The sequence below is a fragment of the Hypanus sabinus genome, chromosome 6, assembly GCF_030144855.1.
Source record: "Hypanus sabinus isolate sHypSab1 chromosome 6, sHypSab1.hap1, whole genome shotgun sequence".
In the NCBI taxonomy this organism is placed as follows: domain Eukaryota; kingdom Metazoa; phylum Chordata; class Chondrichthyes; order Myliobatiformes; family Dasyatidae; genus Hypanus; species Hypanus sabinus.
Genome location: NC_082711.1, coordinates 55460466 through 55484840, shown reverse-complemented (window position 1 = coordinate 55484840; position 24375 = coordinate 55460466). Strand labels below are relative to the sequence as shown.

Here is a 24375-nt window from a genome sequence, read left to right as displayed (position 1 = left end):
TGCACAGGACCAACGGAAGCTGCAGAGTGTTGTAAGTCTAGTCAGCTCCATCTTGGATACTAACCTACAAAGTACCCAGAACATCTTAGGGAGCAGTGTCTCAGAAAGGCAGCGTCGTTATTAAGGACCTCCAGCACCCAGGGCATGCCCTTTTCTCACTATTAGCAATAGTTAGAAGGTATGGAGGCCTGAAGGCACACATTCTGTGATTCAGGAACAGCTTCTTCCCCTCTGTCATCTGATTCCTAAATGGACATTCACCCTTGGACATAGCCTCCCTTTTTTTAATATAGAGTATTTCTATTATTTTGCACATTTTAATCTATTTGATATATGTATACTGTAATTGATTTACTTATTTATTATTATTTTTATTTCATTTTTTAATATTATATATTGCATTGAACTGCTGCTGCTCAGTTAACAAATTTCATATCAAATGTCAGTGATAATAATAGACCTGTTTCCGATTCTGAGGACTATTAACTAGGAAATAGGGATGTGGATTGTGCTAATGTAATAAAGGGAACTGCAGTGTAACTCCTAGAGAATCCTTGACAACACCCAAATTTCTGGAACTTCACCAATTGTGTTAAAGCATGCACCTATTGTACTCGAAAACTGGATTAAGTAGAGGCATAGACTACAGCAACAATGACATGAAAGATTCAGGAAATTCATTGATTGTGTTAGTACAATCTATTGTACTAGAAAACTGCATTACGTAGAGACATGGAATGCACCCAATGTTATGCTCTTTTATTCCAGAAATTAATCAAAATAAAAACACAGGAGTTTGGAATAAATATATACTCTACATTTTTTACTTTAAGTGAGTTATATACTAATGAAGTGTTGGCTTTGATGACATATGCCATTCATTTACTTTTACATATTCCCTGTAATGAATTTTGTAAATGCTTAATCAGATAATATATATAATCCTGAAATATTAAATAGGTAATGGTGAGGGTAGAGATCCTAGAATAGAGGGATGTGGGGCAGGTTCCGGAAAAGGAGTACTGGGTGGGGGGTGGTGGTGCAGACACACCTAGCCCTGAGACACTAGGCAAGGTCATTTTACTATTTGATTCCAAACAGTTTGTTTATTGATCATTACAAAATGTCTGCCTGCTGCCTCCTGCTCCCCACCCCTTTTTCCTAACCATGATTCACCTCTCTCTGTCCCCTTCCTACTGTCACTCCACAATAGAGACCCATGTCAGAATCAGATTTATCACCACTCACATATGTCATGAAATTTGTGGGGGGGTTTTGCAGCAGTACAGTGCAATGCATAAATTTATTACAACAGTGTGCAAAGGTCTTGGGCACCCCAGCTATATATATGTCCCTGAGACATCTGCACAGTACTTTGTATATATAAACAGTATACTACATAACTACCTAGACATTCACAGCATAGTAAATTTTACATTGTCCTATTCAAAACTAAAGGTTTAATCACGGTGAAGGATTTCTTCCTGTTGTGGGATGACGCCTTTCCTGACAAATGGGGTCACTCATCTTGGCAGGTGAGAAATGTGGCTGTGATCTCAGCTTCTGGACCTTCTGCCAGGGTGGTGGTAGAAGCTGACTCTGGGACTGCCCAAAGTAGTTCTCCCAGCTCTGGGCACCTTTCTTCTTGAACAATTGACTCTATTCTCCTAAACTGATTGATATGTCTTCTGCAGATGACATCAGACATACTCTCCACTGTGTAAGAGAAAGGTCTTGCTCTGTCCTTAATCTTTCCATGCACCCACACTTGATCACCTCTGTTGTCCCTTACCAGCATGAGTGAAACATTAAAGTTTCTTGTTTTAGGAGCAATCAATTTATTTCAGCTGTTTGCCTTGCATATTGCTTCTGAGATTGGGTTTAAGGACATCCAAGTGTGAGCTCAAGGCATGACCCAATACAGCATAGTTGGTAAGTTATCGGTTGTAGAGTGTGCTGCATTGTGATATGCATGAGGAAATTGGCGAGCTTGTGGTTCAGTGTTAGTGTAATGTATTTGCTGAGATTGCTCGCAGTGCATTCTTTAGACTCTGTACAAACTTTTCTGCGAAGCTATTTGTAGCTGGCTGATACGGTGCAGATATAATAAGCCTTATTCCATTCATTTTCAAGAATGACTAGAACTGTTTTGCAACAAAATGTGGTTCACTATCCCTGAGTAAGAGTTCTGGAACACCAGTCCTGGAGAAGAAGCTTCTCTATTGTAGCAGAGGCTATTGGGAACACATCTAGCCACTTTGGTCTGGTGTTTAGAACTATTACCAAGAAATTTCTGCCAATTTAAGTCCCCAGAACCTCTGCAACTTCTTGTAGATCTGTGGCAAGATGGCGGCATGATGCAGAGTGCAGCGGCCACCCCAGGAATGAATATCTGTTATCTGTAAGTAGGGGCCATGTACAATCCTGATTTGATGGATACGGATGTGTGAAGCACGGAGGAACATCTGGTGAAACTTTTGAAATGTCTGTTTCGCTGCCGCTGCTACTGTGTGATCGGAAAAATCTCTGGGAGTAAGGCCCCAATTCCTCGGCATTGCCTGCTGCTTGCAGGCTGGTGCTGGGGTCGAAGCGCTCGGCAGAGGTGGTGCTCGGTGCTCGGTGTCGGAGGGCTGGTTGGAGGCTCGAAGTTTTCGGACGGACTCGGAGTTGGCTGTGGTCGGAGCTCCCAAAGTGCTGCATCGGCAAGCTGAGGTGCTGGAGGTTCATGGCAGGAAAAGTTTTTCTTCCTTGTACCATCTGCATGAGATGATGGGCTGTCTGGACTTAGAGACTTTGTTTCAAACCATGCCATGGACCGCTTTTTATCAGATTACGGTATTGCTTTGCACTGTTGAAACTACATGTTATAATGATGTGGTCTTTGTCAGTTAGTCTTTTATCAATTATGGTATTGTCTGCACTGTTGAAACTATATGTTAACTTTAACTATGTGTAATCTATGTGGTTTTGTGTAGATCTTGTAGCTTTAGGTTTGTCTGATGGGTTGTAGTATCGATATCAATACGCAGCAGCCTCTCCGGACTCTGGATTGGGGATTACCAAACGTTATGTGGTTTTTCTTCTGTGGTCTGTTTTGTGCTTTTTTGTGATATCATTCTGGAGAACGTTGTCTCAGTTTTTTAACTGCATTGTATTGTGGTTTATAAATGACAATAAACTGAACCTGAATCTGAATCAGTTGGCGAACAAAACAAGGAGAGCAATTAAGTACTTTGTTAACCACATTCTTTCTGGCAAACAATCATTGCAAGTAATAGTCCATAACCTCCCTTTGGACTTGATGGCGATTTGATGTGACAGAACCGAGGCAAGGTGAGGCCAAGTTAGGCTTTGTAAAAAGTTGGGTGTGGCATTTTCATTTACCACTATTTTTGGTAAGTTTGACTTTTCCAGTGCCATATTTGAACAATGCAGAACCTTTTTTTTAATGCGCTTTCAGCTGAATTTAATGCAGCCCTTTGTGGCTTGTTCATGTTGCCTTCTATTGTTATGTGTTACCTGTCCTGTGAGTTTCTTGTGAGCAAGTTGTAATTGTCTTGTGATATTGGCATGATGTAATTGTCGTGATAGTGGGGTGATGTGATGTCAGCTGATGGCATGTTCCAACTGGTACAAAAGGGGAGACCACAGTTTGTTGCATATTTGTTTTGTTGGGCAGTCACAGTCGGTGGTTACACAATCGTAGAAATAAACAGAGAGAGAGAGAGTCAAGAAAGAGAAGGTGAAGAATTGTAGGTTTTGCATGAACCCAAAGAATTGGGTAGAAATCAACAGTGTTCTATGTGTCTCAAACATGATTGACATTGATTGTGGCACACTCTTCTGGTTAACCCCTGCATGGTCTTGGGTGTTGTGTGGTGATCACCTCCAGCAAAAGATCAGTTACTTTGAGAAATCTTATTCTTTGTGATCTCTTTGGAAAAGGCATTTCTCAGCTGGGATCTGCATTAACAATTTTGTTGGTTCTTTAAGAATCTCTTCATTGAGGGTTCAGGAAGCCTTTCCTCTCAGTTACCTTAAGAATCACTCGGACTTCTTAAATTACCACTTTAAGACTATGCTTGAGTAAGATCTGTTAAGAATTGCCACTAGCTTTGACTGTTAGTTAACTATAGACACTTAACACTGTTAACTTCCTTTTAACTTAGTCATTTGTTTACTTTTCTATGTTTTTGAGTAGAGGCTAATAAATTTTGTTGTTTATTTATAAAAACTCGACTCAGTTTTCATATCTTTTGCTGTTGGTATGAAACAAAAATGGGGGATCATCCAGATATTAAAAAATTAGAGATTATTGTTTGTTTAATTATTCATCTGATCGGGAAAGGGAAAATACCCAATTCCTTTTATTTGATTGGTTTGTGTGTGAAAATCAGCACCAATGGATGTTGGGAACTTTCTGGTATCTCCAACCCCTGCAGCATTAGAGAAAGGTGAAAAGCGTGATGTGCTGGAAATTGCTAAAGAATTAAAGCTTACAGGGATAACAACGGCTACTACAAAGACAGTGATACAAAAGAAAATGGCTCAGTACTATATAGCTATGAAAGTGTTTGATGAAGAGCTGTTAGAGAAGTTTCCAGTAAGTAAAAGTGAGATGCAGCTAAAACTGGAGCGAATGAAGTTAGAGAGATTTAGAGGTAGAGGAAAGAAAGAAATAAGGAAAAGAAGCTGTAGAGAAACAAAGGCAATTTGAAGCTAGAGAAGCAGAGAAATAAACGGAAGAAGCAAAGAAAAAGAGGAAATTTGAGCTAGTGATAGCCAAGTCAAAGCTCGATAATCAAGCTGGGTTGTAGAAAACCGATTGTACCATTTATTGCTAGTCAAGAAGTTAAATTAGTTCCTCCATTTAACGAGGCAGAAGTTGATAAATAATTCCAGCATTTTGAGAAAGTCGCTCAGAGTTCACTGCGGCCGAAAGAGGGCTGACTTGTCCTTTTACAAAGTGTAATTAAAGGTAAAGCACAACAGGTTTATACAGCCTTAACCAGTGAATATGCAGCTGATTATGATACTGTGAAGCAGGTTATACTTAAAACTAATGAACTGGTTCCAGAAGCTTATAGACAAAGATTTAGGAATCTGAAGAAATCTGTGAAGCAGACTTATGTGGAATTTGCCAATGACAAATTTGCATGTTTTGAGCAATGGTGCACATCTAAAAATGTGAATGGAGGTTATGACAACTTGAAGGAGTTAGTTTTAATTGAGGAATTTAAAAGGTGTGTCTCTAATGAGATAAAGGCATATTGGATGAACAGGACACTGCCACATTGTGAGAGTCTGCTAACTAAGCAAATGAGTTTGCTCTAACTCACAAGAGTAAGTTTACTCTAAATAAAACTTTCTAAAAGAGTAGCATGGATAGTCAGGTTAAACCAGAAATTAAATTGGAAACTAGTGATAAAGGTAAGTATGAAGGGAAGCAAGTGAAGGAAAAACATTTTGATCCTATTTGTCACTATTGTAGAATATCTGGTCATGTTATGGCTAACTGTTCCCATCTGAAGAAGAAGGAAAAGAAGGCAGTTCCAGATGCCTGCATGGAACACTTTGAAAACCCCATTTGGGACATTCAAAGGAAGCTCTGTCCAGATTTGACCGAGTTAGGAAGGGATTTGGTCATTTTATGTCAGAAGGATTTGTTTCCCTGAATGAAGGGTACACTCAACTGCCAATAAAAATTCTTAGGATACTGGGGCTACTCAGTCAATTATGTTAGCCAGTGTTCTAGAGTTTAGTGATGACACTGACACTGGTGAGGTAATTATTATATGAGGTATTGGGGGTAACCTTTTGTCTGTATTTTGCACAAAGTAGTTTTACAGTCAGGGTTAGTTTTAGGTCATGCAAAAAAAGGACTATGACCCAGTTTACCAGTGGATGGTGTTTCTTTATGTTAGAGAATGACCTAGCAGATGGAAAAGTTGTTCCTGCTGTGCAGCTAACAACTAAGCCAATTACTAATGATCCAAAGATGGAGTCTAACATGTATCCCTCCTGTCCAGGAACCTGAGCTATGGCCAAAAAGCTTGCCAAGGCTGATGGTTCTGTGCAGCATGTGTCTGCTACCGATGACAGCTCAAATCAGAATTCATAGTTTGATTATTTGTAACTTTTCCACCTTCAGTGTTTGATCAAGATCCTTGTTGTAACCCTGACCATAACTTGTCTAGGAAGGAGATTATAGCAGAGCAGAGCAGAAATCCTGAAATTGCCACTTTGAGAGAGAACACTCTTCTAGATAGTTTAATTGAGTTTAATAGTTTAATAATGCCTGTATGGCATTATTCCAAAAGTGGAGTGTTAATGAGGAAGTGGAGACCACCTGAGATTGTGGCAGGTGAGGAATGGACAGTTGTTCACCAGGTAGTAATTCCTGAAATCTATAGGAATGAGATTTTAACTTTGGCTCATAGTAAGCCCTTGGGTCGCCATCTTGGTGTGAAGAAAACTATGAACAAGGTTTTTAAACACTTCTATCGGCCTGGGTTGCAGAAAGACATGGTGACATTTTGCTCAACTTGTCACACCTCTCAGGCTGTTGGCAAACCTGATCAAGTCACCCCAGTGGCCCCATTGCAACCTATTTTTTGCCCTTTCAAATCTTTTTATTATTATCATTCAAAAATAACACAGGTACATCAAAGTAACAAAACTTACAATGCCTCAAAAAAAAGGAAATTATCTTAAAGATAATTTTTGTGGAAATTTTTGTGGAATAAAAAAACACTACTAAGCAAGAAAAGTGAGAAAAAAAAAGAAACCCATGGGGGTACAACCCCGGAGCCATGCGTCATACAGAAAGCTTCTAAAAATAATCATCAAGCTGTCAACAAGAAAGAAAGATATATGAAGAAAAAGAAATTACATTTAGATCATGGAGGAAATTTATCAGTTAACTGAAATGATAATAACGAGCAAATGAGCCCCATCTCTTATCAAAATCAAATAAAGGTTCAAAGGTTTGACTTCCAAATTTTCTCCAAGCTGAGACACAACATCACTTGAGAGAACCGTTGTGACCAAGTAGGAGCTGATATATCCTTCTATTTCAACAAGATGGCTTTCCTAGCTATCATTGTAACAAACACAATAACATGCTGGTCGGACACAGAAATACCATATATATTTTGAGGAATTATTCCAAAAAGCACAGTCAATTTATTAGGTTGGAATTTGATTCTGAGTGCTTTAGAAATTGTTGAAAAGACTGACTTTCAAAACTTTTTTAATATAGAACATGACCAGAACATATATGTCAGTGCAGCTATCTCAGTTTTACATCTATCACAATACTTGTCAACATTGGGAAATATTTTAGAAAGTCTCTCCTTCATCAAATGTTAACAATGTACAATTTTAAATTGAATCAGTGAATGACTAGCGCAGATCAAAGAAGAGTTAACCAGCTTCAGAATCCACATCCAATCCTCCCATATAAAAGTCAAATTGAGTTCCTTCTCCCAATCCTGTTTAATCTTAAGTAAAGGACACTTATCCCATTGTAATAATAAATTATAAATTCTTTCAATAGAACCTTTTGTCAAAGGGTTCATATTCATAATAGTAAAAAATGAGTAAAAAATTTGTAAAAATGTCTAACGAAGATATTTTAAAAAGTGTGAATCTGAGAGAGAATATTTATTGACTAATTGTTCAAAAGATATCAATTTGCCTTCTTTAAATAAATCCAAAAAAGAATTTATACCTTTATTTTTCTAAGGTAAAAAAACTGGATCACTCCAGGAAGGTTTACAAAAGTAATGACAATAAAAAAATTTGTGGAACTGGAACCAAATTTGTAAAGAGTGCTTAATCAGAGGATATAGGTTTAAATGAGCATCTTTAGCTAATTGTATAGGTAGAGCAACTCCTAATAACGAAGATAAATAAAACTGTTTCACAGCTCTCAGTTCCAAGTCTACCCAAATGGGCTGATCATTCCTATCACCCCAATATAACCAAAAGGACATATATCTCAAATTATCAGCCAAATAATACATTCTTTGATTAGGCAAAGCAAGACCTCCATCCTTTTTCGACTTTTGTAAATGACATTTACTAATTCTTTGGCTTTTATTATCGCAAAGGAAAGATAGAATAATAGAATCAATCTGATCAAAAAACTTCTTAGTCAAAAAAACAGGAATATTCTGAAATAAATATAAACATTTTGGAAAAATCATCATTTTAACTACATGAATATGGCCAACAAGTGAAAATGTGAGTGGGCTCCATATACTAAATGAGTACTCATAGAGTCCACCAAAGGAGGAAAATTGGCTTTATAAAGATCCTTATATTTTTTAGTAATTATGACACCTAAATATCTAAAAGAATCCATAACTTTAAAAGTAATATTATCATATATAGAGATAGATTCATTTAAAGGAAGTAATTCACTTGTACTAAAATTTATTTTATATCCTGAAAAATCTCCAAATTTGTCAAATAATTTTAGCAAAGCAGGAATAGAATCTGCAGCCTTAGATATATATACCAATAAATCATCAGCATATAGAGAGATCTTGTGCATGATCTCATTCACAAAAATCCCCTGAATGTTTTTGGCTTCACAAAGAGCAATAGCCAGGGGTTCTAATATTAAGTTAAATAACAAAGGACAACCTTGTTTTATCCCCTGTGATAGCTGAAAAAAGGAGCCCTACAGATATTCGTTGAAACAGTAGCAATAGGAGCTTTATATATAATTTTAATCCAATTATTAAAATTAATACCAAAACCAAATTTTTCTAAAACATTAAATAAATAATTCCATTCGACTCAATCAAATGTTTTTTCAGCATTCAAAGATACAACACATTATGGAATTTTAGAAATGGGAAATATATAATATTAAATAGTCTCCGAACATTTGAAAAAGAATTACGACCCTCTATAAAGCCTGTTTGATCTTTAAAAATGATTTTACCTAAAATACTCTCCAACTGATTAGCCATTATCTTTGAGAGAATCTTAGCATCAACATTCATTAATGAAATATGTCTGTATGAGGCACAATCAACAGGATCTTTATCCTTTTTGATAATTAAAGAAATAGAAGCCTTAAAGTAGAGGGTAAATCACTTTTCACAAAAGAATCTTTAAACATCTCCAACATATATGGAGAAAGCAATTTTCCAAATTTTAAATATAATTCTATAGGATAATCATCAAGTCCCAGGGCCTTACCAAATTGCATTGAAAACAAAAGCTTTATGAATTTTGGATTCATTAATTTGGGGATCAAGAGTTTTGTGATCCTCAGCAGAAATTTTAGGAAAAGCAACCTTTCATAAAAAAGGATTCATTTCAGAAGAATCTACTGGACATGGAGATTTATAAAGTTAAGTATAAAAATCTTGAAAAATCTTATTAATTTCCTCACATTCCCGAGCCAGGGTACTATCCTTTCTACGAATTTTCAAAATCTGCCTTTTGGCTCCAGCCAATTTTAATTGAGATGCAAGTAGTTTATTATGTTTATCTCCAAACATAAGTAGATAACTTTAACAAGTAGATAACCTACAATTAGATGAGTTAATAATAGGTTATATTGTGATTGAAGTTCACCCTTTTTTTTTAAATAAGTCAGTATTAGGGGAAGTCGCATAGATATTATCTAAATCTTTATTTTGTTTTGAAATTTTATCTAATTCCACTTCAGTCTGTTCTTTAAGTTTAGCTGAATAAGAAATAATCTGACCATGTAAAAATGCATTGAATGTATACCATATAATTAATTTGAACATACCTCCTATATCATTAAAAAGAAAAAAATATTTTATCTGGCTTTCAGTAAAACTGATAAAATCAGAGTTTTGCAATAAAGTCTAAGACATGCACCATGGTGGATAGTCAAAATTGACATCATAAAATTCAAAGGACAAACTCAAAGGGGCATGATCAGATATAGCAATAGCATCATTTTCACAGTTTTTAACATTAGTTAAAACGTGGGGACCAATTATAATATAATCTATCCTCAAACATTTTTATAGGATTGCGAGAAAAGGAATATTCTCTGTTATCAGAGTGCAAATCCCTCCATAATTCGATTAACCCAAAATTAGTCAAAAAGGAGTTAAGAACTGATGCAGAATGATTTGGAAGTCACTGATTAGTTGAGCTCTTGTCAATCATAGGATTTAAACAACAGCTAAAATCCCCAGCAATTATCAACATATATTCATTTAAATACGGCAATATAGCAAATACTTTTTTTAAAATAAAAGGAAGATCATCTAAATTAGGACCACACAAATTGACCGAAACAAACTTTCTATTACAAATCACTCCTTTAACAATTAAAAATCTACCATTAGAATCTGATTCAATATCCTCTTGAGTAATTATATTACATTTCATAAAGATAGATACACCTTTAGTTTTACTCTGAGAAGTAGCATGGAGCTGTATCCATTCCACCATCTAAAAAAACCTATTTTGATCTCCTGCCCTGATATGTGTCTCCTGAGCAAAAATTATATCAGGTTGGAATCAATTAATACTTTTAAAAGTCTTTTTTCATTTAATAGGATGATTCCAACCATGTACATTCCAACTAATTACATTAATCCATTTAACTGCCATACTATAATTTTATTCTAATTTACTTGAAACGTGCGCAGAGCACATACCAATACAGGATTATCAAAGATGGCGGTGATGAAGAATACAACCATACAGAAAACACGCATGCTCCAGAACCACCCAATGGGAAAAAACTCCTAACTCTAAACCCACCCACCTGCCCAAAAGCACGAAAAAAGGCAAGCAAACTAAGATAGAATACAAAGCCATGGGCTACTCTGTCGGTCTTGTCTCTCCATCCCCCAACCAACACACAAAAGAATAAAATGACCTTGCAAGAAAGACAGTAACATTTCAACAAAGGAGAGTGCTTACATTCCATCATATAGTAAACAAAACAGAACCAAAATAATATAATCTCTTAGAGAGAAATACCAGCACCATCTTAAATTTAGTTTTAATTCTCTAAGAAAACTTTAAATTCGGTTATAGGACACTATAATAAAACAGATAAAAAAAGGGTTAATAGTATATTTAACCAAACTAAATTTACAAAAAATACTAATTAGTAATATCATAATATGTAATATACCGTCCTGGATATATATGTATGTAAAAATAAACCCTATTAGTAGGAAAAAAACTACCAATTAATAAATTAAGAAACACCAAAAAAAAACAAATATCTTCTTTTCAAAATGTGAATAATATACAGATAATCAAACAGCTTTTCAGATAGTTCATTCGGTAGTAACATCAGTGATGGTGACAGGCATAGCCTGAACAAAATCCATTGTGGCTTTTGGGTCAAAGAGAGTACGGGGAGAAGAATTAGAAGGAAAAACTTTCATTCTTGTCGAGTAACTCAAAGAGGGAAATACTTTCTTATCATATGCTTGTTTCATTACCAAAGCAAATCTTGATCTTTGTTCCATTATTCTTATGGATAATCGTCAAAAAAACGGAGCTCAGACACATTGAATTTGAAAACTCTCTTACCTGTCGCATTATTTGATTTTTAATTTTTATAGGGATGAAAACAAACCAAAATAAATCTTGGTCTGCTTGAATCTTTAAATTTCAAAGTAGGCAGTTTATGTGCACTTTCAATAGCAGTGGCTGTGATAAAATAGTTGGAAATACATTATGAAAGAGCTTACCAAAGTAAACAGTTAAGTCTCCATTTTCAGCTCCTTCTTGCAATCCAATGATTCGTATATTGTTCTGGCGAAACCTTGTTTCCAGGTCTGTAATCTTATTTTGATATTTTTCCAAATACGTTGTAGTTTTAGACAATTTTTGCCTAGACAGACAGACAAACATACATACTTTATTGATCCCAAGGGAAATTGGGTTTTTTTACAGTCGCACTAACCAAGAATAGTGTAGAAATATAGCAATATGAAACTATAAATACTTAAAATATAATAAGTAAATTATTCCAAGTGGAAATAAGTCCAGGACCAGCCTATTGGCTTAGGGTGCCTGACACTCCAAGGGAGGAGTTGTAAAGTGTGATGGCCACAGGCAGGAATGACTTCCTATGACGCTCAGTGTTGCATCTTGGTTGAATGAGTCTCTGGCTGAACGGACTCCTGTGCCTAACCAGTACATTATGGAGTGGATGGGAGATATTGTCCAAGTTGGCATGCAACTTGGACAGCATCCTCTTTTCAGACACCACTGTCAGAGAGTCCAGTTCCACCCCTACAACATCACTAACCTTACGAATGAGTTTGTTGATTCTGTCAGTGTCTGCTACCCTCAGCCTGCTGCCCCAGCACACAACAGCAAACATGATAGCACTGGCCACCACAGACTCGTAGAACATCCTCAGCATCATCCGGCAGATAGTTAGCTTCAATTTCTCGTCATGTTTAGTAACTTGAGTTTCCACATCTTTAAGTTTTCCCAGAAATAACTTCATTTCATTATTATTCTTTTCCAGTTGATCTTTAATTGCTCTATTCTGATCTTGAATTGAATTCAGTGTCCAAGCAATATCTTCAGCACATGATGGCATTTCACCAGATCTTTCCTTCGGCATCTTTCCTTTTCCATTATCTTTGTCAGTAGGTTTGTGCTGAGTATTCCCACTTTTCATAGACATAGACGTAATACTCCCCTTCAAGAATCAGCAATTAAAATTTTTAAATTCAAAATTTAAACTGGTGGGAGAGAGAGAATAGTAAGAGCAGCATAAAATTACTGCTGCTCCATCGACAGACAGAGGCAGTCTCTGCAACCTATTCTTACATTTGGTGAACTGTTCTCTAAAGTTATTGTAGATTGTGTTGGCCCATTGCCAAAACTAAAGCTGGCTATCAATATTTGCTTAATATCATGTGTACAACATCTAGATTTCCAGAAGCAAGTCCTCTCAGAATCATAAAAGCCAAAACTGTGACGAGGACTCTCATAAAGTTCTTTACTTTATTTGGGTCACCTAAAGAAATACAGTCTGATGAAGGAAGTAATTTTAGGTCTGGATTACTCCAGCAGACAGTTTATAAACTGGGAGCCAAACAGATTACATCATCTGCATACCATCCAGAATCACAAAGGTTCCATTCTTCCATCAAAACCATGATTTAAACATTTTGTATTGAAAATGAGAAGGATTGGGATGAGGGAGTTCATTTCCTTTTGTTTGCAGTAAGGGAGACAATGCAGGCTTCCCTAGGATTTATCCATTTGGAATTTGTGTTTGGGCATAGAGTCTGAGGACCTTTGGCATTGTTGAAAGAACAGTGGGTTTACAAAGAACTACATACTACTTTGTTGGATTATGTCTTAAAATTTAAGGAAAGATTGCAAAAAGCTTTTAGCTTAGTAAGGGAAACTTTTAAATCTGCTCAGGAAAGAATGAAAACTTAGTATGACAAGAAAGCTAGAATGAGGGCATTGAAGCCGGGAGATAAGCTATTGGTTCTTTTCCTAGTGCAAACAAAACCTTTACAATCTAAATTTCATGGACCTTACAAGATTATATCTAAAGTTAAGAATGTGGACTATGTGGTATAATCACCAGATTGATGCAAGCCAACGCGGCTTTGTCATGTAAACATGATAAAACCATATTATGAAAAACAGTCTGCCACTATGACTGTTGTCATCAATAACAAAGTGTCTGATCTCCCTGGGAACTTGGAGCTGAGGCTTATTTTAAACCGAACATTATTTTCGTCAGACTACCAAATATTACTTTTTTGGAAAATATTGATGAGAAAAAGGCTCATCTACAGCCACAGCAGCAGAAAATGAAGTAGTTATTTATGAAATTTAGGGATTTATTTCTTGACGTTCCAAATAAAACCTCAGTAGCCTCACATGATGTTGATGTTGGAAACGCCAAACCCATAAAACAACATCCATATTGCATGAACATGGAAAAATGTAGAATTGCTGGACAAGAGATAGAATATACATTAGAAAATGATATTATTAGACCCTGTTCTTCAGATTGGAGTTCACCGTGTGTCATGGAGCCTAAACCAGATGGTAGTATTCAGTTCTGTACTGATTACAGAAAGGTGAATGCTGTGATTAAAAAAAAATGCATATCCAATCCCAAAGGTAAATGATTGTGTGGACAAGGTTGGAAAAGCTATGTTTTTTACAAAGATTGATCTGTTAAAAGGGTATTGGTGTGGTCCACTGATGGATAAAGGCAGAGAAATTTCTGCATTTGTAATGTCATCTGGGTTATATGAATACAATATTCTGCCATTTGGAATGAAGAATGCTCCAGGAACCTTCCAGAGAATGATTCATTCTGTAATTCAAGGGTTAAAACATACAGATGCCTATATTGATGATTTAGTCACAGGGAATGACACTTGTGAAGCACATACCTCTGCAGTGGAAAACCTGTTTGAAAGGATTTCAGTCAAGGCAGGTTGACTCCTGTTCACACAAAAGTTCAGGCAATTTTGGAGGTTCCTACTCCAACCAGTAAAAAGACTCTTAGTAGATTCTTGGGAACGGTAGAATATTACCGCAAGTTCGGTAAGAACTTTCCCGAGATTGACCTACCAATAACTAACCTCATTAAGAAATGTGTGAAGTTCATTTGGAAAGAGCCCTGTCAGGAGGTATTTATTAAATTGAAAGCTATCCTATGTCACCATCCTGTGCTCAGGTCACCTGGCTTTGAGAAGCCATTTTCCCTAACTGTGGATGCCAGTGACCAGGCTGCAGGAGCAATGTTAATACAAAGGGATAATTATGATGATGTTCACTATCCTGTGGCCCACTTTTCCAAGAAATTGAATAGGCTTCAAAGAAATTATTCAACCATAGAAAAGGAATTACTATCTCTTATTTTAGCTCTGCAACATTTTGATGCGTATGTTGGTGGAAATTAGAAAGCACTCGTGGTTTATACCGATCATAACCCATTGGCATTTTTGAGTAAACTGAAGAACAAAAATAGAAGGTTGCTGAATTGGAGCTTAATTTTATAGGAAAATGATATCTTAATAACTCACATTAAAGGCCAAGATAATGTAATTGCTGACTGTCTGTACAGATGTTGAATTTATGGAGTGGAATTTTGATATTTGCATACACTCCTGCCATATGCTATATTAACTTGTAGGGTACTGTATGATAATTGATGTATATTGAGCATTTTGTAAATTTTATACATTTGTATATTTTGTAAATTGTAGTTAAAATTTTGCTCTTGATAGATCAACATGTTCTTTTGTTGTGGGGGGAGGTGCTACCTGTCCCATGAGTTTCTCGTGAGCATGATGTAATTGTCTCGTGATATTGGCATGATGTAATTGTCGTGATAGTGGGGTAATGTGATGTCACATGATGGCACGTTCTGACCTATATAAAAGGGGAGACCACAGTTTGTTGCATAGTTACTTTGTTGGTGAGTCACAGTCAGTGGTTACACAATCATAGAAGTACAGAGAGAGAGAGAGTCGAGAGAGAGAGTGAAGAATTGGCAGCTTCATATAAACCTAAAGAATTCATTTGGAATCAATGGCATTCTGTGTGTCTCGAAAGTGATTGATGTGGATTGTGGCACACACTTTTGGTTAACCCCTGCATGGATTTGGTTGTTGTGTGGTGACCACCTCTGGTGAAAGATCAGTTACATTGAGAAATCCTATTCTTCATGATCTCTTTGGAAAAGACATTTCTTGGCTGGGCTCTGCATCAACAGTTTTGTATTATCTTCAAGAATCTCTTCATCGAGGATTTGTGAAGTCTCTCCTCCCACTTACTTTATGAATCACTTGGACTTCTTAAATTACCACTTTAAGACCGTGCTTAAGTTAAATCTGTTAAGAATTGTCTCTAAGTTCGACTGTTGGATAACTATAGACAGATAACACTGTTAACTTCCATTTAAGTTAGTCATTTGTTTACTTTTCTATGTTTTTGAGTAGAGGTTAATAAATTTTGTTGTTTATTTATAAATACCCTACTCAATTTTCATATCTATTGCTGTTGGTCCATAACATATGAATGTCCTTCCAACAGGAATGTTCTTTTTTCCAGTATAAGTTCTTTCTTGGATATCTGCAGGCTCCAGTTCAATATCTTTAAAATGCCATTCCAACTTATTTTCTTCAATGATGAAAGAACTGAGCTGGTGTCCAATTCTATTTTAATTAATTTACTGTTCACTTCTGGTGTAAGCCATATTAATTGTTTCCTGTTAGCTTTCTCATTGGAAATCTCAAGGCTACTCAGTCTTGTTTGACTCTCAACATTATCAGATTTTCCATCAACAGCATGCAGTTTAGTTCTTTCTTTTCTGAAACAGCACCTTGAGTTTTATTTCTTTTTCTCTTCCCTATGCAATCCATTTATTGCTTTCATCCTAACATGCCGATTGTACATATCCTAATTTGCTGCATTCTCTGCAAATGATGCCCTTAAGTATTCTGCAATGAGCAGTGGCTTTGGATCTAAGTCTTCCTGCATTACATTCATGATATCAGCAAAACTCACTTCAGCTGGTTTGGTCAGAGCAGTTAAACTTCTAAACAAACAGTTTGTTCTTGCAGTTATTGCACTCAGTAACACTCACTCACTTTTCATTGGCTATTTCATTTGCTTCGAAATACTGCTCAATACGTTCTGTATATAACACCAGTTACCTTTTGCACAATTGAATGAGTCTATCGTTTCATGTAGCTGGCAATTTCTGCTTTTCAAAAAATATATAATTATTATCACCCACTATTCACTGTTCTGAACCTATGAATTTCATCTATTTTCTGCCTTATTTTTAACTCAACCTTCTTTCTAACTTTCTGAAGATTTAAAAGAAAACATGCTGTGCTTTTTTTGAAACTCAAACTAAGCCCATTCAATGAATGAGAGCACAAGGTGAAGCGATGATTTCACTTATGTCCCAATCGGTGAATGGGATTCATTCCAAAGGGTGAATAAAAATAAGGCAGGGTTACATGCACTGAGCTGCAGCCTCTCAGAGAATGGGTTAAGGAACTGGAGCTACAGTTCAATGATCTTCAGGTCATACAGGAGGTGATAGATGGCAGCATCAGGGTTGAAGGAGTCAGGTAATTGGGTTACTGTCAGGAGAAGGAAGGGAAAAGGGCAGCCAGTGCAGTGTACTCCTGTAGCCATTCTCTTCAATTCTCTTGAGAGGGTCGACATACTGGTTGGCATGGGAAAAACCACAGTGACCAGGTCTCTGAAACGGAGTCTGGTGCTGTGGCTCAGAAGGGAAGAGAGGTGAAGAGGACTGTAGTAGTGATATGAGATTCCATAGTTAGAGGAACAGAGACAAGATCCTGTGGATGTGAAAGAGACACCCGGATGGTATGTGCCTCCCAGATGCCAGAGTCAGGGATGTCTCCTATTGGGTCCATGGCATTCTGAAGCAGGAGAGTGAGCGGCCAGAAGTCTTGGTACATATTGGCATCAATGACGTACTGTAGGTAGAAAAGGTGAGGTGGTCCTGAAGAGATATTTTAGGGAGCTAGGTAGAAAGCTGAACAGCAGGACTTCCAGGGTAGTAGTCTCTGGGTTGCTGCCGGTGCCAAAAATAGAATGATTTGGCAAATAGATATTTGTCTGAGGAACTAGTGCAGAGGGCAGGTGTTCAGATTTCATTAGGATCTCTTCTGGGGAAGGTACAAACTGAACAAAAAGTAGGGGTTACTCCTGAACCTGAGGGGGACCAATATCCCTGTGAGTTGATTTGATAGTCCTGTTCAGGGGTGTTAAACAATTTGGCAGGGGATAGGAACTGGAGTGGAAGGGCTGAGGATCGAGTAGTTTGTTTACAAACAGAGGTAGTGATAATGAGACTGCTAGCAAGGAGAGGCTGATGATAAGCAAAATAGCAGTCAATGGGATGAGTTCCAATTAAAAGGTGGACATAATCAAAAAGGGCAATAAATATCAAAATGAAAATACTGTATTTGAATACATATAGTATACATAATAAGGCAGATTAACATGTAGCACAGTTACAGATTGGCATAATTGAATCTTGGCTGAAATAAGATTATAACTGAGAGCTTAACATCTAAGAATACATTTTGTATTGAAAGGACAGGCAGATAGGCAGAGGTGGGGAGGTCTTGGAGTGGCTCTATTGGTAAAAAATGAAATCAAATCCTTCAGAAAAAGATGATATAGAATCAGAAGAGGATGAATTGTTCCAGGTACAGCTAAGAAACTGCAAGGTTAAAAAAAGTCTGATGGGTTTGTATATAAGCCTCCGAACAGTAACTAACATTAACAATTACAAAAGAGATAGAAAATGCATGTCAAAAGGGCAAGGTTAAGATAGTCATGATGGATTCCAATATGCAGGTAGATTGGGAAAATCAGATTGGTGCTGCATCGCAAGAGGGAGAATGTGTAGAATGCATATGAGATAGCTATTTAGAGCAGATTGTGATTGAGCTCACTTGCGGAACAGCTATTCTGGATTGGGCTTGTGAATTGGAATTGATTAGAAAGGTTAAAATAATGGAACCCTTAGAGAACAGTGATCACAACATGGAGGCATTCATCCTGCAAATTAAAAAGGAGAATCTAAAGTCAGATGGATCAGTGTTACAGTGGTTTAAGTGGATTTACAGAGTTATGAGAGGATTGAAAGACATTAATGGCTCAGGGTCTGATGGAAATTATGAGCGTTTCATGGCTCTGGGTCTGTACTCACTGGAATTTAGAAGAATGGGGGAGGATCTCATTGAAACTCATCGAATTCTGAAATTCCTCGATAGAGTGGATGTGGAGAGGGTGTTTTCTATGGTGCAGGAGCGTAATACCAGAGGACTTTGCCTCATAATAGTGGTATGTCCTTTCAGAATGGAGATAAGGAGGAATTTCTTTAGCCAGATTGTGGTGAATCTGTGGAATTAATTCCCACATGTGGCTGTGTAGGCCAAGTCGTTGAGTACTTAAGGTAGAGATTGATAGATCCTTGATTAGATAGGGCATGAAAGGATTCAGGGACAAGGCAGGATATTGGGGCTGGGAGAGGAATTGCCAGCCATGATAAAATGGAGTAACAGACTTGATGGGTCAAATGGCCTAATTTTGCTCCTATATCTTATGGTCAAATATCACTATATCTTTCCAAGCAGAAATGTGGTGCGCCATTTTTTTTTTAACTCAGGAATCTTGCTGTGCCAGGTAGGTAGTCGTCTCAGGTTCCACAGACAATACTCTTCTTGGCACCCAATACATCTGCCTTTGTACATTCCAATCCTCAATTAGGAATATCCTAAATCAGTCTGTTTCTTTCAATAATGAAGATCTAACCAGTTTCCACAACCAGCATTCTCAAGAATCTGGTTGAACATGCTCTTATCCTGAACAAATTCACTTAAAATTAATCCATTTCTCAGATCTGCTCTCACTCCTCCTTCCAAACAGAACTGAGATAGAGTTCCCTTAGTCATCATGTTCACTCACCTATCCTACAATGTAACATATCATCCTTTGTTATTTCTGCTTATTGCAATAGGATTCTACCACGAGCCATATCTCCCCCTTCCTACCATTTTCTGCCTTTTGCAGGGAAATTCCCTCATGTGTTCCCTTGAAAACTCATCCCTCTCAACTCAACCCACCCCGACACCTGGAAATATTGCCTGTAATCACAGGAGGTGCAACATTTGCCCTTGCACTGTCATCATGATCCAAAGACCCAGACAGATCTTTCAGGTGAGGTAAAGTTTGATGGTCTCTAAAAGAGTTCTAAGAGTAAACCTAGCAAAGGTCTCGGCCCGAAACATCGACAGCGCTTCTCCCTATAGATGCTGCCTGGCCTGCTGTGTTCCACCAGCATTTTGTGCATGTTGTTGTTTGAATTTCCAACATCTGGAGATTTCCTCATGTTTGCAATTATAAGCCTGTCAGTTTGACGTCAGTGGTGGGTAAATTAATGAAAAATATTCTTAGAGATGGTATATATAATTATCTGAAAGACAGGGTCTGATTGGGAACAGTCAGCATGGATTTGTGCGTGGAAGATCATGTTTGACAAAACTTATTGAATTTTTTGAAGAGGTAACAAGGAGTAGTAGCTGTGTGGAACGAGCTTCCAGCAGAAGTGGTAGAGGCAGGTTCAGTATTGTCATTTAAAGTAAAGTTGGATAGGTATATGTACAGGAATGGAGGGTTATGGGCTGAGAGCAGGTTGGTGGGATTAGGTGAGAGTAATCATTGGGCACGGACTAGAAGGGCCGAGTTGGCCTATTTCCATGCTGTAACTGTTATATGGTTTAAAACAGTCACATTCTCCAAGCAGTAAGGCTGATCAACATCTCCACCCACTAACTCCACCAATATCTTATTATTTCCCCATAGTCAACTGATGTACAACCTAGATTCACTTTATGGACCTACAATGAAACTATGTATATAAGCTATCCTATATATTTATATTTATTGTGTGTGTGTTTTTATTACTAATTTGTTCTTTATCATTTGTGTTTGTTTTTTGTTCTTCGGATCAGGAGTAACAATTGTTTCATTCTCCTTACACTTGTGTACAGGAAATGATATTCAAGAATTTTGAACCTGGAACCCTTATCCAGAAGAAAAGGGAGTGTTTTGATGCTGGAAATGCAGTGTAACACAAACAAACACTGAAAAGTTTCAGCCTGAACTATTGACACTATTCCCTTCCATAGATGCTGTCTGTTCTGCTGAGTTCCTCCACCATTTTGTGTGTATTACTCTATTTAACCAAGTCTACTAGTTTCCTCTGTTACAGCAGTTGCTACACTTCAAAAGTATCTGTTGAAAAGTGAAGTGGGATGTCCTGAAAGAAAATAGGACAGAAGCATATTAGGCTGGTTATAGATAAACTTTGTCAACGGATCACAGTGGAGGACAGAGGAATGCAGTATTGATGCTATATGTTGTACAAAAAGACCATGTCCACAGATGATTGATGATAGTCGAATGTTGATGATATATTGGATAATTTATTGAAAGACAATGGAGAGATTATGTTTGAACTGCATAGAATATTAGTTAGGCCATAGCTGGAGTTTTGTGTAGTATTCCAGCCACTCAGAATGCAGAGGTCAGACAAACAATAAATGAACATTTTTTGATTGACAGATTTTTGAAAATTACTATTTTTTACACTTTATTATTAAACACCAAAATGCTTTTCAAAACCTGATTCTAGCCATGCAAGTATCAATAATACAATAATCAATTATATTTTGTATGTATAAAACTTAAAAATAATCCATTTTTAACAGTAACATTTTGAACATTTATGTATGAAGGCAATTTGGGGTGCATGTCCATACTTCTTGTAATTGGTGTACAGGATAGTAAATGAGTCACATTTGTTTTTATTAATCAAGGAATTGAGTATAAAAGTTGGGAAGGCACATTGCAGCTGTATGAAATTTTGACCTGGCCACATTTGGCGCGTTGTGTTCAGTTTCTATCACCGTGGATGCTTTGGAGAACTTGCAAAACATGTTCACAATGATGTTACTTGGATTGGGCAGTAACTGCTATAGAGATTAATTGGACAGACTTCTCTGGATGATTGGTGGCTGGGAGGCCTTTCAGCTCATTAGGGTTATCCTACCTCTCCCAGGAACATCAAATAAATGTTTTCTCTCTTTCTGAGTTCTGGCCAAGAATCTTCTATCTGAGCGATTAATTCTGATTCTCTTTCCCTAAGTGTTGCCTGACTTGCTAATTGTTTCCAACACTTTCAATCTTTGTTTCGGGTTCCTAATGTCTGTAGTTTAATTTTAACTTTCAATTACATAAGTTTGACTGTACAACCTGAAGAATAGCATGTGATCTTTTCAGGATCTTCAGCTCTTTAAAAAAAAGTCCATAATGTTCATAGAAGACCCCATGTTGAAATGTTATTGCTGAGATATGTCTTAATAGATCCATTTCTGATTATCCAATTATAAATCCCTTACCATAGCAACCAAGCCCCAATTACAGCCCTTCTGAAAACTAAAGCACATGGAAACAAGAATAGCAAACAGAAGATGACCTCATGGACCCTCAAGTCTGCTTCTCTATTTAATGAAGCTGTGGCTCACCTATTACTTTCCCCATCTCAAAATTGCCAAACTTCTAGGACATCCAAATTTGTCATAATAAAGTATGTTCAGGGTTTCCATGTATGGAGAGTTCTAAACATTTACAAACTTCTGAGTTAAGAAGTTTCTCCTTCCTTCTATTCTAAGTTGCTGATCCCTTATCTTAGTTCTGGATTCTCCAGTCTGTGGAAACAGATGCACCACAGTGTACACCCTAATTAAATCAGATTAAACATCTTCAGAAGTCTTGGGTGTGGAGATTAATTTTCCTCAATCAGTAAAATAATTTAATCTTACCACCTGTCTCCTCACTATACACATCTCCAAACACTATTACACTCTGTTTAATCTAATGTGGGAGCTGCTTTGACATTTTTGGGGACTTCACTTTAAGGGAAGAAACAGATTTTATTTACTATTTTACTGACTGAAGGGCCACAGTTACCCTGCATGGGTTGTGAGAGGAAATTCAAACAAGATCAAAACTAATTCATTTTTAATTGTTAGAATTTAGTGAACACTGATGTGCACATGCATTAAAAAAATTATGACAGGCCATTGGGTTTATTAGGTTCATCTTAGTTCTCTGAAGTAAATCCTAACAGTCCCATTCTCCTTCCTTACTTTCCTGCTGTCCTGGATGCTCTCTCATAAGCCCGGAAACATGATGAGAGAAAATGAGCAGGGAGGCAAACAGAATGAAAAAGGAATGTTGGAGAGTGATAGGGAGTGAGTGTGGAAAGGAAAAGAGGTTCAAGCTATCTGAGAATAGAAAAGGGATGGGTGCATCTAATCCTTTTCATAGCTTTTGTCTCTTATCCTCAATTTTACCTCCATCTCTCACACATTCACCCACTGTCACCTCTTTGCTTTATTTCTCTTTCATTGTATTTTCTTCTCTTTTCTGTCCGTCTTGGTTTTGCTCATCACATCCACACACCAATCTGGCTCTCTTCCCCTTTCCCATCACCACTTTTCCACCGTTAGTTCCTTACCCTGCTATCCCTTCATCCCCATCTCCTTTCCAACCCTTTACACCCACTCTTTTCTTCTACACACATCACTCTCTGCCTCTTAACATCTGTCATTCCCATTCCCTTAACTTCATCCCTCTATCGCCACAGCCAACATTCTCTTTCACCAGCTACTTCTGTAGCCTCTGATAAAGAGACTATGTTGCTTCCTACAATTCTGGTCTTTATTGGTGCAGTTCATATACTGTAGTTGCTGATTTTCCTCCACTGAGAAAACTGAAAACTTTTAGTGTCAACGTTGGAGGATGGAGAATGGGTCAATTCAGGAGACTAAAGTGGGGCTGGACTGAGCCTGATATTGGAGAGAACGCTCCGGTGATTGGTTTTGATGCCAGGAATGGGTGGGTAAGAACCAGCACCAACATTCGAGTGGACAGGAAGTCGGTCATCCAAGGAAGCATAGTGTGCTCATTGTGGCCACTACTCAGGTTTGGTCACTAGGTGTCATCAAACAAGAGATCAAAGATTTTTGGATTTTAAGGGTATCATAACATTTTGGATTACTGCAGAGAAATGGTGATTGATTACCAAGCATTGAATAACTGAGTTGTGTTTATTTTTTCTGTCTACATCACTCACCTTTAGGGAAGATTTACCAATATACATGTCAGTTATAACCCCTTTCAAAAATTAAATCCCAAAAAGTGACTTACACAGAGGATTTCCCACATTGACCAGCTTGCACTTTCACAACCCCTTTCATGTGAAGCAGTAGTAGTTTGTAAAATTCATTAGAAAATGAGTGAACTTTCTTTGGCATCATATTATCATAGTAATGATGGAACAACTGGTTTCCAGCTACATCTTTGGAGAAGGGCCAAAACCCATACACACAGACTTCTTCACACATTTCCAGTGCTGCACTTAATATTATGAGACCAGAAGAAAGAGACATTTCACTTATTCCTTGAACTTTCCAGAACTGAGTAAGCAATTTCTGGTATGATGGACTTAAAAATATTGCCTGTTGTTTTGCTCCAAAGTCTTGCAGTGTGAAGGACACTTTAAATGAGATTGAAGTATCAAGTGAATAAGAAAATGCAGGCAGCAGAATCAATGCGTTTTCATAGATGGATACGTGGTCCATAAGTGGCTTTCGCCTTGAATCCAGATGTTGAAATCTGTAAGATAAACAGTATTGTTTATAGGAATACTATCAGTCTGTCAAAGTAACCTTAATCGCCAACACAACCTAAGGGAATTGTGGAGGCTGTCTGGGGCTAAATAAATTGATA

At 37.2% G+C, this 24375-nt stretch overlaps 1 protein-coding gene across 1 annotated transcript in view; it reads right to left on the bottom strand.

The window, feature by feature from the left end:
• Positions 1-23378: 23378 nt before the first annotated feature.
• LOC132395151 (alpha-2,8-sialyltransferase 8F-like) overlaps positions 23379-24375 on the bottom strand; it is an 87990-nt gene continuing 86993 nt past the window's right edge. Inside the window, exon 8 of the mRNA XM_059971450.1 lies at positions 23379-24293. Coding sequence (XP_059827433.1) covers positions 23790-24293 — 504 coding nt within the window. The 3' untranslated portion in view covers positions 23379-23789. The remainder of the gene's footprint in view (positions 24294-24375) is intronic.